The sequence below is a fragment of the Aegilops tauschii genome, chromosome 4 (genome assembly GCF_002575655.3).
Source record: "Aegilops tauschii subsp. strangulata cultivar AL8/78 chromosome 4, Aet v6.0, whole genome shotgun sequence".
NCBI classification, from domain to species: Eukaryota; Viridiplantae; Streptophyta; class Magnoliopsida; order Poales; family Poaceae; genus Aegilops; species Aegilops tauschii.
The window spans coordinates 9,532,454-9,547,786 of NC_053038.3; the positions used below are offsets into that span (position 1 = coordinate 9,532,454).

General features: G+C 48.0%; 1 protein-coding gene across 1 annotated transcript; it reads left to right on the forward strand.

The window, feature by feature from the left end:
• Nucleotides 1–13,959: 13,959 nt before the first annotated feature.
• Nucleotides 13,960–14,869, forward strand: LOC109768689 (uncharacterized). The gene has a single exon (XM_020327432.2). It carries the CDS (start codon nt 13,960–13,962, stop codon nt 14,833–14,835), a length of 876 nt encoding a protein of 291 aa, XP_020183021.1. The 3' UTR covers nt 14,836–14,869.
• Nucleotides 14,870–15,333: the final 464 nt, after the last annotated feature.

A 15,333-nucleotide genomic window follows, 5' to 3' on the forward strand; every position in this document is an offset into this window, starting at 1 on the left:
ACCGAACGCACGGCACCTCCGAGTTCAGCACACGTTCAGCTCGATGACGTCCCTGTTGGGAATCGTAGCATAATTTAAAATTTTCCTACGCTCACCAAGATGCATCTATGGAGTATACTAGCAACGAGGGGAAGGGAGTGCATCTACATACCCTTGTAGATCGCGAGCGGAAGCGTTCCAATGAACGTGGATGACGGAGTCGTACTCGCCGTGATCCAAATCACCGATGACCGAGTGCCGAACGGACGGCACCTCCGCGTTCAACACACGTACGGTGCAGCGACGTCTCCTCCTTCTTGATCCAGCAAGGGGGAAGGAGAGGTTGATGGAGATCCAGCAGCACGACGGCGTGGTGGTGGATGTAGCGGGTCTCCGGCAGGGCTTCGCCGAGCTTCTGCGAGAGAGAGAGAGGTGTTGCAGGGGAGGAGGGAGGCGCCCAAGGCTGTAGGTTGCTGCCCTCCCTCCCCCCTTTATATAGGCCCCCTGGGGGGGCGCCGGCCCAGGGAGATGGGATCTCCAGGGGGGCGGCGGCCAAGGGGGGGAAGGGGTTGCCTTGCCCCACAAGGCAAGGGGGAAGCTCCCCCCTAGGGTTCCCAACCCTAGGCGCATGGGGGGAGGCCCAAGGGGGGGCGCCCCAGCCCACTAAGGGCTGGTTCCCTTCCACTTTCAGCCCACGGGGCCCTCCGGGATAGGTGGCCCCACCCGGTGGACCCCCGGGACCCTTCCGGTGGTCCCGGTACAATACTGGTAACCCCCGAAACTTTCCCGGTGGCCGAAACTGGACTTCCTATATATAATTCTTCACCTCCGGACCATTCCGGAACCTCTCGTGACGTCCGGGATCTCATCCGGGACTCCGAACAACTTTCGGGTTTCCGCATACATATATCTCTACAACCCTAGCGTCACCGGACCTTAAGTGTGTAGACCCTACGGGTTTGGGAGACATGCAGACATGACCGAGACGCCTCTCCGGTCAATAACCAACAGCGGGATCTGGATACCCATGTTGGCTCCCACATGTTCCACGATGATCTCATCGGATGAACCACGGTGTCGAGGATTCAATCAATCCGTATGCAATTCCCTTTGTCAATCGGTATGTTACTTGCCCGAGATTCGATCGTCGGTATCCCAATACCTTGTTCAATCTCGTTACCGGCAAGTCTCTTTACTCGTACCGCAATGCATGATCCCATGACTAACGCCTTAGTCACATTGAGCTCATTATGATGATGCATTACCGAGTGGGCCCAGAGATACCTCTCTGTCACACGGAGTGACAAATCCCAGTCTCGATCCGTGCCAACCCAACAGACACTTTCGAAGATACCCGTAATGCACCTTTATAGTCACCCAGTTACGTTGTGACGTTTGGCACACCCAAAGCACTCCTACGGTATCCGGGAGTTGCACGATCTCATGGTCTAAGGAAAAGATACTTGACATTGGAAAAGCTCTAGCAAACGAAACTACAGGATCTTTTATGCTATGCTTAAGTTGGGTCTTGTCCATCACATCATTCTCCTAATGATGTGATCCCGTTATCAATGACATCCAATGTCCATAGTCAGGAAACCATGACTATCTGTTGATCAACGAGCTAGTCAACTAGAGGCTTACTAGGGACACGTTGTGGTCTATGTATTCACACATGTATTACGATTTCCGGACAATACAATTATAGCATGAATAATAGACAATTATCATGAACAAAGAAATATAATAATAACCATTTATTATTGCCTCTAGGGCATATTTCCAACAGTCTCCCACTTGCACTAGAGTCAATAATCTAGTTACATTGTGATGAATCGAACACCCATTGCGTCCTGGCGTTGATCATGTTTTGCCCTAGGGAGAGGTTTAGTCAACGGATCTGCTACATTCAGGTCCCGTGGGTAGATGCAGAGGTAGCGTGCCGACAGCGATCACATCGACCTTGGAACCATTCCCGACGCGCATCGTCACCTCGTCCTTTGCCAGTCTCCATTTATTCCATAGTTCCTGCTTTGAGTTACAAATATGAGCAACCGCACCGGTATCAAATACCCAGGAGCTACTACGAGTACTGGTAAGGTACACATCAATTACTTGTATATCACATATACCTTGGATGTTGCCGGCCTTCTTCTTGTCCGCTAAATATTTGGGGCAGTTCCGCTTCCAGTGACCACTTCCCTTGCAATAAAAGCACTCAGTCCCGGGCTTGGGTCCATTCTTTGACTTCTCCCCAGTAACTGGTTTACCGGGGGCGGCAACTCCCTTGCCGTCCTTCTTGAAGTTCTTCTTACCCTTGCCCTTCTTGAACTTGGTGGTTTTATTCACCATCAACACTTGATGTTCTTTTCTGATCTCCCCTTCCGCTGATTTCAGCATTGAATATACCTCGGGAATGGTCTTTTCCATCCCCTGCATATTGTAGTTCATCACAAAGCTCTTGTAGCTTGGTGGAAGCGACTGGAGGATTCTGTCAATGACCGCGTCATCCGGGAGATTAACTCCCAGCTGAGACAAGCGGTTGTGCAACCCAGACATTCTGAGTATGTGCTCACTAACAGAACTGTTCTCCTCCATTTTACAGCTGAAGAACTTGTCGGAGACATCATATCTCTTGACCCGGGCATGAGCTTGAAAAACCAGTTTCAGCTCCTCGAACATCTCATATGCTCCATGTTTCTCAAAACGCTTTTGGAGACCCGGTTCTAAGCTGTAAAGCATGCCGCACTGAACGAGGGAGTAATCATCAGGACGTGATTGCCAAGCGTTCATAACGTCTTGGTTCTGTGGGATTGGTGCATCACCTAGCGGTGCTTCTAAGACATAATCTTTCTTGGCTACTATGAGGATGAGCCTCAGGTTCCGGACCCAGTCCGTATAGTTGCTGCCATCATCTTTCAGCTTGGTTTTCTCTAGGAACGCGTTGAAATTGAGGACAACGTTGGCCATTTGATCTACAATACATAGTGTAAAGATTTTAGACTAAGTTCATGATAATTAAGTTCATCTAATCAAATTATTTAATGAACTCCCACTCAGATAGACATCCCTCTAGTCATCTAAGTGAAACATGATCCGAGTTTAACTAGGCCGTGTCCGATCATCACGTGAGACGGACTAGTCAAGATCGGTGAACATCTTCATGTTGATCGTATCTTCTATACGACTCATGCTCGACCTTTCGGTCCTCCGTGTTCCGAGGCCATGTCTGTACATGCTAGGCTCGTCAAGTCAACCTAAGTGTATTGCGTGTGTTCCGAGGCCATGTCTATACATGCTAGGCTCGTCAACACCCGTTGTATTCGAACGTTAGAATCTATCACACCCAATCATCACGTGGTGGTTCGAAACAACGAACCTTCGCAACGGTGCACAGTTAGGGTGAACACTTTTCTTGAAATTATTATAAGGGATCATCCTACTTGCTACCGTCGTTCTAAGCAAATAAGATGCAAAAACATGATAAACATCACATGCAATCAAATAGTGACATGATATGGCCAATATCATTATGCTCCTTTGATCTCCATCTTCGGGGCACCATGATCATCTTCGTCACCGGCATGACACCATGATCTCCATCATTGTGTCTTCATGAAGTCGTCACGCCAACGATTACTTCTACTTCTATGGCTAACGCGTTTAGCAATAAAGTAAAGTAATTTACATGGCGTTATTCAATGACTCGCATGTCATACAAAATAATAAAGACAACTCCTATGGCTCCTGCCGGTTGTCATACTCATCGACATGCAAGTCGTGATTCCTATTACAAGAATATGATCAATCTCATACATCACATATATCATTCATCACATCTTCTGGCCATATCACATCACATAGCACTTGCTGCAAAAACAAGTTAGACGTCCTCTAATTGTTGTTGCAAGTTTTTACGTGGTTTGTAGGTTTCTAGCAAGAACGTTTCTTACCTACGTATGACCACAACGTGATTTGCCAATTTCTATTTACCCTTCATAAGGACCCTTTTCATCGAATCCGTTCCGACTAAAGTAGGAGAGACAGACACCCTCTAGCCACCTTATGCAACTTGTGCATGTCAGTCGGTGGAACCAGTCTCACGTAAGCGTACGTGTAAGGTCGGTCCGGGCCGCTTCATCCTACAATGCCGCCGAAACAAGAAACGACTAGTAGCGGCAAGAAGAATTGGCAAACTCAACGCCCACAACTGCTTTGTGTTCTACTCGTGCATAGTAACTACGCATAGGCCTGGCTCATGATGCCATTGTTGGGAATCGTAGCATAATTTAAAATTTTCCTACGCTCACCAAGATGCATCTATGGAGTATACTAGCAACGAGGGGAAGGGAGTGCATCTACATACCCTTGTAGATCGCGAGCGGAAGCGTTCCAATGAACGTGGATGACGGAGTCGTACTCGCCGTGATCCAAATCACCGATGACCGAGTGCCGAACGGACGGCACCTCCGCGTTCAACACACGTACGGTGCAGCGACGTCTCCTCCTTCTTGATCCAGCAAGGGGGAAGGAGAGGTTGATGGAGATCCAGCAGCACGACGGCGTGGTGGTGGATGTAGCGGGTCTCCGGCAGGGCTTCGCCGAGCTTCTGCGAGAGAGAGAGAGAGGTGTTGCAGGGGAGGAGGGAGGCGCCCAAGGCTGTAGGTTGCTGCCCTCCCTCCCCCCCTTTATATAGGCCCCCTGGGGGGGTGCCAGCCCAGGGAGATGGGATCTCCAAGGGGGGGCGGCGGCCAAGGGGGGGAAGGGGTTGCCTTGCCCCACAAGGCAAGGGGGAAGCTCCCCCCTAGGGTTCCCAACCCTAGGCGCATGGGGGGAGGCCCATGGGGGGGCGCCCCAGCCCACTAAGGGCTGGTTCCCTTCCACTTTCAGCCCACGGGGCCCTCCGGGATAGGTGGCCCCACCCGGTGGACCCCCGGGACCCTTCCGGTGGTCCCGGTACAATACTGGTAACCCCCGAAACTTTCCCGGTGGCCGAAACTGGACTTCCTATATATAATTCTTCACCTCCGGACCATTCCGGAACCTCTCGTGACGTCCGGGATCTCATCCGGGACTCCGAACAACTTTCGGGTTTCCGCATACATATATCTCTACAACCCTAGCGTCACCGGACCTTAAGTGTGTAGACCCTACGGGTTTGGGAGACATGCAGACATGACCGAGACGCCTCTCCGGTCAATAACCAACAGCGGGATCTGGATACCCATGTTGGCTCCCACATGTTCCACGATGATCTCATCGGATGAACCACGGTTTCGAGGATTCAATCAATCCGTATGCAATTCCCTTTGTCAATCGGTATGTTACTTGCCCGAGATTCGATCGTCGGTATCCTAATACCTTGTTCAATCTCGTTACCGGCAAGTCTCTTTACTCGTACCGCAATGCATGATCCCGTGACTAACGCCTTAGTCACATTGAGCTCATTATGATGATGCATTACCGAGTGGGCCCAGAGATACCTCTCTGTCACACGGAGTGACAAATCCCAGTCTCGATCCGTGCCAACCCAACAGACACTTTCGGAGATACCCGTAATGCACCTTTATAGTCACCCAGTTACGTTGTGACGTTTGGCACACCCAAAGCACTCCTACGGTATCCGGGAGTTGCACGATCTCATGGTCTAAGGAAAAGATACTTGACATTGGAAAAGCTCTAGCAAACGAAACTACAGGATCTTTTATGCTATGCTTAAGTTGGGTCTTGTCCATCACATCATTCTCCTAATGATGTGATCCCGTTATCAATGACATCCAATGTCCATAGTCAGGAAACCATGACTATCTGTTGATCAACGAGCTAGTCAACTAGAGGCTTACTAGGGACACGTTGTGGTCTATGTATTCACACATGTATTACGATTTCCGGACAATACAATTATAGCATGAATAATAGACAATTATCATGAACAAAGAAATATAATAATAACCATTTATTATTGCCTCTAGGGCATATTTCCAACAGTCCCTCGAACTCCGATCCAGCCGAGTGTTGAGGGAGAGTTTCGTCAGCACGACGCCGTGGTGACGATGATGATGTTCTACCGACGCAGGGCTTCGCCTAAGCTCCGCAACGATATTATCGAGGTGTAATATGGTGGAGGGGGGCACCGCACACGGCTGAAATATCGTATATCAATTGTGTGTAGAGGTGCCCCCCGCCCCCGTATATAAAGGAGCAAGGGGGAGGCCGGCTGCCTTTGGGCGCGCCAAGGAGAGGGGGGAGTCCTCCTCCTAGTAGGAGTAGGACTCCCCTTTCCTAGTCCAACTAGGAAGAGAGGGGGGAAGGAAAGAGAGGGAGAGGGAGAGGGAAAGAGGGGCTGTGCCCCCCTCCCCTAGTCCAATTCGGACTCCTCATGGGAGGGGGCGCGCCACCTCCTGGCCGCTGCCCTCTCTCTCCCCTCAAGGCCCACTAAGACCCAATATTTCCCCGGGGGGTTCCGGTAACCCCTCTGGCACTCCGGTTTTATCCGAAACTTCTCCGGAACACTTCCGGTGTCCGAATATAGTCGTCCAATATATCAATATTTATGTCTCGACCATTTCGAGACTCCTCGTCATGTCCGTGATCACATCCGGGACTCCGAACAACCTTCGGTACATCAAAACATATAAACTCATAATATAACTGTCATCGTAACTTTAAGCGTGCGGACCCTACGGGTTCGAGAACTATGTAGACATGACCGAGACACCTCTCCGGTCAATAACCAATAGCGGAACCTGGATGCTCATATTGGTTCCTACATATTCTACGAAGATCTTTATCCGTCAGACCGCATAACAACATACGTTGTTCCCTTTGTCATCGGTATGTTACTTGCCCGAGATTCGATCGTCGGTATCTCGATACCTAGTTCAATCTCGTTCCCGGCAAGTCTCTTTACTCGTTCCGTAATACATCATCCCGCAACTAACTCATTAGTCACAATGCTTGCAAGGCTTATAGTGATGTGCATTACCGAGTGGGCCCAGAGATACCTCTCCGACAATCGGAGTGACAAATCCTAATCTCGAAATACGCCAACCCAACAAGTACCTTTGGAGACACCTGTAGAGCACCTTTATAATCACCCATTTACGTTGTGACGTTTGGTAGCACAAAAAGTGTTCCTTCGGTAAACGGGAGTTGCATAATCTCATAGTCATAGGAACATGTATAAGTCATGAAGAAAGCAATAGCAACATACTAAACGATCGGGTGCTAAGCTAACGGAATGGGTCAAGTCAATCACGTCATTCTCCTAATGAGGTGATCCCGTTAATCAAATGACAACTCATGTCCATGGCTAGGACACATAACCATCTTTGATTAATGAGCTAGTCAAGTAGAGGCATACTAGTGACACACTGTTTGTCTATGTATTCACACATGTATCATGTTTCCGGTTAATACAATTCTAGCATGAATAATAAACATTTATCATGATATAAGGAAATAAATAATACTTTATTATTGCCTCTAGGGCATATTTCCTTCAAAAAGTCATTCCCTATGCCTCTGTCATAGGTTCTATAAAGTATGCTATGCTGTATACCAGACCTATTGTATACCTTGCTTTGAGTTTGGCAAGGGAGTACAATTTTGATCTAGGAGTAGATCACTGGACAGCGGTCAAGAATAACCTTGGTGAGGACTAAGCAAATGTTTCTCGATTATGGAGGTGATAAAAGAGTTCGTCGTAAAGAGTTACATCGGTGCAAGCTTTTACACCGATCCAGATGACTCTAAGTCTCAATCTGGATACATATTGAAAGTGGGAGCAATTAGCTAGAGTAGCTCCGTGCAGAGCATTGTAGACATAGAATATTTGGAAAATACATACGGCTCTGAATGTGACAGACCCGTTGACTAAATCTCTCTCACCAGCAAAACATGATCATACCTTAGTACTCTTTGGGTGTTAATCACATAGCGATGTGAACTAGATTATTGACTCTAGTAAACCTTTTGGGTGTTGGTCACATGACGATGTGAACTATGGGTGTTAATCACATACAGATGTGAATATTGGTGTTAAATCACATGATGATGTGAACTAGAATATTGACTCTAGTGCAAGTGGGAGACTGAAGGAAATATGCCCTAGAGGCAATAATAAAGTTGTTATTTATATTTCCTTATATCATGATAAATTTTTATTATTCATGCTAGAATTGTATTAACCGGAAACTTAGTACATGTGTGAATACATAGACAAACATAATGTCACTAGTATGCCTCTACTTGACTAGCTCGTTGAATCAAAGATGGTTGTGTTTCCTAACCATAGACATGAGTTGTCATTTGATTAACGGGATCACATCATTAGAGAATGATGTGATTGACTTGACCCATTCCGTTAGCTTAGCACTTGATCGTTTAGTTTGTTGCTATTGCTTTCTTCATAACTTATACATGTTCCTATGACTATGAGATTATGCAACTCCCGATTACCGGAAGAACACTTTGTGTGCTACCAAATGTCACAACATAATTGGGTGATTATAAAGGTGCTCTACAGGTGTCTCCGATGGTACTTGTTGAGTTGGCATAGAACAAGATTAGGATTTGTCACTCCGATTGTCGGAGAGCTATCTCTGGGCCCTCTCGGTAATGCACATCACTATAAGCCTTGCAAGCAATGTGACTAATGAGTTAATTGCGGGATGATGCATTACGGAACGAGTAAAGAGACTTGCCGGTAACGAGATTGAGCTAGGTATTGAGATACCAACGATCGAATCTCGGGCAAGTAACATACCGATGACAAAGGGAACAACGTATGTTGTTATGCGGTTTGACCGATAAAGATCTTCGTAGAATATGTAGGAGCTAATATGAGCATCCAGGTTCCGCTATTGGTTACTGACTGGAGACGTGTCTCAGTCATGTCTACATAGTTCTCGAACCTGTAGGGTCCGCACGCTTAACGTTCGGTGATGATTTATATTATGAGTTATGTGTTTTCATGTACCGAAGGTAGTTCGGAGTCCCGGATGAGATCGGGGACATGACAAGGAGTCTCGAAATGGTCGAGACGTAAATATCGATATATTGGATGACTATATTCGGACATCGGAAAGGTTTCGAGTGATTCGGGTATTTATAGGAGTACCGGAGAGTTACGGGAATTCGTCGGGGAGTGTATGGGCCTTATTGGGCCTTAGTGGAATAGAGGAGGAGGAAGCCTAGGAGGGCCCCCCCCCCAAGCCCAATATGAATTGGGTGAGTAGGACTCCCCTATGGCGCGCCCAAGAGAGGACCGGCCCTCCCCCTCCTCTACTCCTTTATATACGGGGGAGGGGGGCACCCCATAGACACACAAGTTGATCATTGATCTTTAGCCGTGTGCGGTGCCCCCCTCCACCATAATCCACCTCGGTCATATCGTAGCGGTGCTTAGGCGAAGCCCTGCGTCGGTAGCTTCATCAACACCGTCATCACGCCATCGTGCTGACGGAACTCTCCCTCGAAGCTCTACTGGATCGTGAGTTCGTGGGACGTCACCGAGCTGAACGTGTGCAGATCGCGGAGGTGTCGTACGTTCGGTACTTGGATCGGTCGATCGTGAAGACGTACGACTACATCAACCGCGTTGTCATAACGCTTCCGCTTATGGTCTACGAGGGTACGTGAACGACACTCTCCCCTCTCGTTGCTATGCATCACCATGATCTTGCGTGTGCATAGGAAGTTTTTTGAAATTACTACGTTCCCCAACATGGGAGTCGGTGTCTCTTGATGCGTGCACCGGCACCGACTAAACTGCGAAGCAATATTGGCAAAGGATCGAGGATCAAATCCTCCACATGATGGCAAAGTATCCCACCAAGACGCCCACACCTTTCGGACTCTTCAAGGTCGTTGGGACGTTATCAAGCCGATTTGTAGCCGTTAGGCTGCTTGCTTCACTAATAGAAAAAGGACCTAATGTGAGACACATTAGTCCCGGTTTGATTTCAGCCCAGTACTAATGGTACCATTAGTGCCGGTTCGAACGGCTATGCATTAATGCCGGTTCGTGTTGAACCTTTAGTACTGGTTCGTGCCACGATCACCTTTAGTACCGGTTTGTGTCACAAACCGGTACTAAAGGGCTAACCTTTAGTACCGTTTTGTGTCACGAACTGGTATTAAAGGTGTCAGACACAAACCGGGACTATAGGGCAATTTTCAAACTCTACCCCCCCCCCCCCCCCCCCCCGCGTGTATCGCCATTTCAGTTTTGAAAAAAATCAAAAGAAAATGATAAAAACTTCAAAAAATAAAATCCTTCGAGAGGTAGTTATATTACTACATCTACTAGTTAGGAAAATTTGAAAACTTAAATTTGGACATGTTTTGCAAAAAGTGTAGGGAAAATGTAAAACGGCTATAACTTTTGCATACGATGTCGAAAAAAATGTATAATATATCAAAAAATTCAGCACAAAAATCCGCATCCGATTTTGACTGCCTACGACCTGTTTGCAATTTTTTAGAATCCTCAAATTCCAAAAGGAAAAAAAGATATGCTCAAATTTCAGTTTTTTTATTTTGGTTAAATCTGGTCAAACTATTAATGTTACTACATAATTATTCAAGAATATTAGTGTTACTAAATAATTATTTCAATTTTTTGAATTTTGGTCAAATCTGGTCAAACTATGGTCAAACTTATTCAAGAAATATTAGTGTTACTTAATAATTACTGTTTTTTAGAATAATAGTTTCAAACTCAAACGGTGAAACGTGTGACCTAATGCTCAAGCTAAAATTCTGAGGGTTAATAGGATTGACAGCTTACATTTGTGAGGAAAACAACAAGTGCAGACTTAGAAAGTAGGGGGAATAGAACTCCGAAGTTAAGTGTGCTCAGGCTGGGGGAGTGAGAGGATGGGTGACCGGCCGGGAAGTTAGACGATTTGGAGTGAGTGATCCACACTTGAGCAGTTAAGAGGGGTGATTAGAGACTAAATCATCAAATAATTCAGAAAATTGAAAACAAAAAAATAAAAAAAATCAAAAAAAATACCTTTAGTACCAACCGGTACTAAAGGTCCCCCATACCACGGCGCGAGCTCACGCCACGTGGTGGACCTTTAGTGGCGGTTCGTGCCGAACCGGTACTAAAGGGGGGCCTTCATGTCCCAACTAGCGCAAATATTTTGTACAACTCGGAGCGGTTGCATAATTTGACATTGTTTCCATTTTGTATGACAAAATTGAGCAACAAAGGTACAAGGACATGGAAGCTTCATGCAAAAAGGCATTTCGACTAAAGCATTGTTGGGAACTTCTCAAAGATAGCGAGAAGTGAAAGGTGATTGACAAAGAATCCCCATCGAAGAGAGGTGCATTCACAAATATGGATGATGATGATGAATAGGACGATGGCCCAAGAAATAAAAACAAGCCCGATGGAAACAAGAAGGCCAAAGACATGATCAAGAAGGAAACGGAGGCATTAAGCTTGCGGGAGAAGCTAGATGACATGGTCAAGTCGAATGAGATATTGGTGATCAAGACATTGGAGGCAAAAAAGGAGTTACCCCAGAAGAAGGCTCAAGAGGCCATGCGCTGCCAATGTTCGGTGAGCATGGTGGTTCGGCAAATGGTGGTGGCAATGATGGCGGTGAAGATTTCATCTTGTGATGATGATGATGGAGTGATGACGGGTGCGATGTCTTTTGGGTTGTGGCACAAAAACTATGTTTAAATGACGCCAAAATTGTGTGGTGGTGGCAAGATCATGTTTGAATTCTTATGTTTTGTTTGTTCAAAATGGCGGTCAATTCATTTGTGTGCTTTTACGGTTTGAGGGCCGAAATTGGAAGCGCGCGGAACAGAGCCCGCAAACCCGAGCGATAAAAGAGAATATTGCCCTCAAAACACGATTTTCTCTGCCGTTATCTCGCTTATAAGTGTCGCGGTTTTAAGGGGTCTGCTAGAGATGCTCTAAGAACGGGGGGAGAGGAAGGGGTTGTTGTGGCGGATGATGAAGAAGAAGAAGAAGGAGGCGAGAGGGGGACGAACAGGAGCCGCTCGTAGGTCCAGTAGCGTAGACCGCGACTTTTGATGGGAGGTGACTAGGAATCTAGGATGCTGGCATAATTACCGGTTTGACTACCCAAACACAACTAACGGGTTGGCTTCTTCGTAATAAATCATGACGCACAACAACGGATTGTTAGTGTGCCTGACATGTAAACAGACTCTTCTATCGGCCATTCGGCTCCTACAAGAGCGACGACACATGTCAACGATAGCTATGTGCGTCTGACTACATGAAACACAGTGATCCAAATAACTTGTAAGCAGAAAATATACGCGTCTGTCCGTAAGAAGCTCTTTGGCCAACACGACTAACGGATTGGCGTACAACTCGATATAAATCGCCAAATCATTTGTCCAACAATAAGGCATCTACCGGAAGGACAGCTCCATTGGGTACCACGTCAGATGGCGGGGCGACGACCGTTGAACGTTGACGGTCAAAAGAGAGAGAGCCCTATTTTTTCTATTGGTTAAGTGCAAACTAACTCATTTTGAAGAGAGAGAAAGCTCTATTTTTTTCTAGAGAAGTGGGAGGGAGAGAAAGAGCTTTTTCTAATGAAGTGAGAGGGAGAAGCTTGTGCAAGTGTGCAAGCAGGTGAGAGAGAGCGTGTGTGAGGAGAGAGAGCCGGTGCATGTGAGGAGAGAGTGAGTGACTGTGCATGGCGCATGCATGTCAAATGTGAGAGAAGTGTTCATGCATGTGGACGTACAGTGCTACCGGCTAGCTGCAGGATTCCCACCTGTGTCACTTACTGTTCATGTAGGCTTGGTCAACTACTGCTAATCTCAAGCTGCATGTGACATGCGTTCAGAAAAGCTGGCGGTGCACGTAGCACGACGCCACTTGAACGCACATGATAGCGCATGTACAGTACGTAGCAACATCGCCGCTCAGGTGCAACTTTCTCTTTTGCATTGGGCACAGCGACGGGAGCACCGGGGGCAGCGGCGACATAGACGGCGGTCGAGGTGCTGGGAACCGTCGCCGCCGGGCAGCAGGGTGCGGTGGTGGAGACGCCGAAGCCGTGGGCTTGCGCCTGCCCTTGTTCTTCTTGCCCGACAAGACGACGCGCCGGAAGTATGGGCGGCCTGGAATGTACCCGTGGCTGTGGCACCACAACTCGCCGGCACAGAAGTGACCGGGAAGACGGGGTGACGCGCCGGCACACCGGAGCGGGGCGGCCCAGACGATGGGCAGAAGCTGGCCACCCACAGCTGCGTGCTGAACAGTGGTAGCCCGCCCGGGAGCCACCGCCCGGTTGGCAGGCGCAGAGCGGGAGGCGACGGGACCGGTCGTAGGTGGGGGCCCGGAGCTGCTGCAGGCAGGAGGCGCCGCTCCTGTCAGAGAGCGCGGGAAGGGACGGCGGAGGGCATCGGCGGACGTGGAGCTGCGCGACGAGGAGGCGAAAACCGGTAGGGCTTCGTCACCATGCACGGCGCCGGCAACGAGGACGGTGCAGCCGGACACGCATGCCGGCGGGAATTCTCCGAGCGCCACGGGCGGCATGACCCAAGGTTGAGGGAGGGGTCCGCGCCATGGTCGTCTCGTCTCCGGATGCGGCCAAGCCCCTTGCTAGCCGTAGGCGAGGAGGAAGAACGAGCTCGCGGATCTCCCTCTTCCATGTCCGGGCGAGAAGGTGACGGCGGTGAAGAAGATGGCAGGCGAAATGGCCCTCCCTCGTCCTCGACAGACCTAACACCCCGACAACGACACGCTTGTTGGCACCTACACTGTTCGTTACACCAAAAAAATCACACTTCTTGGCCTCTCCTTTTCTTGTTTTCACACTTCTTGGCCTCTCCTTTTCTTGTTTTCACACTTCTTGGCAGGCGCGGTTGAGAACTTGAGATGGCACCATCACCACATAAATAGAAGTGTTGATCCGTGTCTCCTTCAGTGCACCATAGTCACTGGTGCACCACACACTTCACTTCACCATGTCGTTAATTTGCCGCATTCTTTTCTTCTTCTTCTTCTTCTTCTTCTTCTTCTTCTCCCTCCCCTTCCACCACGCACTAGACCCAGTCAATGTACTGAATGTACAATATAATGTCTCGAGCGACTCGTTCACCGGCGTGTCTGGCCTTTTGTCTAGGCAGTTCGTAGCGTACAGTCGCAACCCACCACAGGTTCTGTTGCGCAGGTTTCTTGCCCCACGGCGGCCTGATTTCGAAGCCCTTCCTAACCGGTTTATCATGATAAACATGGTTGACAACGTGCCTGGGCGTACAGCCACCCTCGCCCTGTGCGACGATGACCTGTACGTCCCGGGTTTCAAAGATACCACTCTCCAGTGGAACCATTTCAGAAGATTCGAGCCAATCGTGCCTGGCTCCAGGGAACTGCCCGTTCACCACACTTACCCAGAGCTTCTGCCATTGTTCCCAAACGGCAGCAGAATGTCACACCTGCAACTGCATCTAGTACCCTTGGGCAAAGCTGCCACCTTGGGTGCATTCCGGACGTTGGCAAACTATAATCCTCGCACCACGCCAAGGAAGGACCTTAGGTCCGCGCTGGTAACACTAATCGTCACCTTTAGTGAAGGACACAGATTTGATCAGCTAAACAGACGACTGAAGAACGAGTGGGACAACGCTCGACCAATCTACATGCTTGAAGAGGAGGCACCGTACGTTGTACATTGGGGTTCGCTGTCTCGTGCGCTCCAATGGTGGGAGGAGAGTGGTCGCAAAAGTTGGACCAATAGTCCACAGGACATTGCAGAATTCAAAAAGATCCATGCCAACAGTCCCCAGGCAGCTAGAGATGTGCTGCTCTTCTTACAAAGGACCATGAAATTCAATTTATAGATGTAGTACTATGTTGTTTTACATTTAAGCCAGAGTACTTGATGTATTCTGTTAATTACAAAGAAATGTACTAGTAGAACTGTATTGTTCCAGTTAGTGTACCAATCAAGAAATGTATGGATGGATGCTGTAAGAATAAAAAAAATGTATGAATATATAATGTATTGTGTTCAGTTGTTGTTTGAGAATATATATATAAGTCGGTGTATGGGCTGTACAGTTACTACTACTAGTTGTATGTGCCGAATGCCACGTTTCTCTTCTTCCATGTCCTTTATGCTACCCGTCTATCCCTGTCCAATTATGATATCCGTCTATCTTTGATGTGTACGGCGCAGCTGTTAGAATTAATCCGAGGTACGCTGTTGATCTACCGAGAAATAAGCAAACACATTCATGGTCAGGACTCTAGTAACTGCCAATAGAATTGTGGTTCAAAGGTTTTGTATCATGCATCAGTAATATAAGAAAACAACGAAACTATAGGCTAGTTCTAAT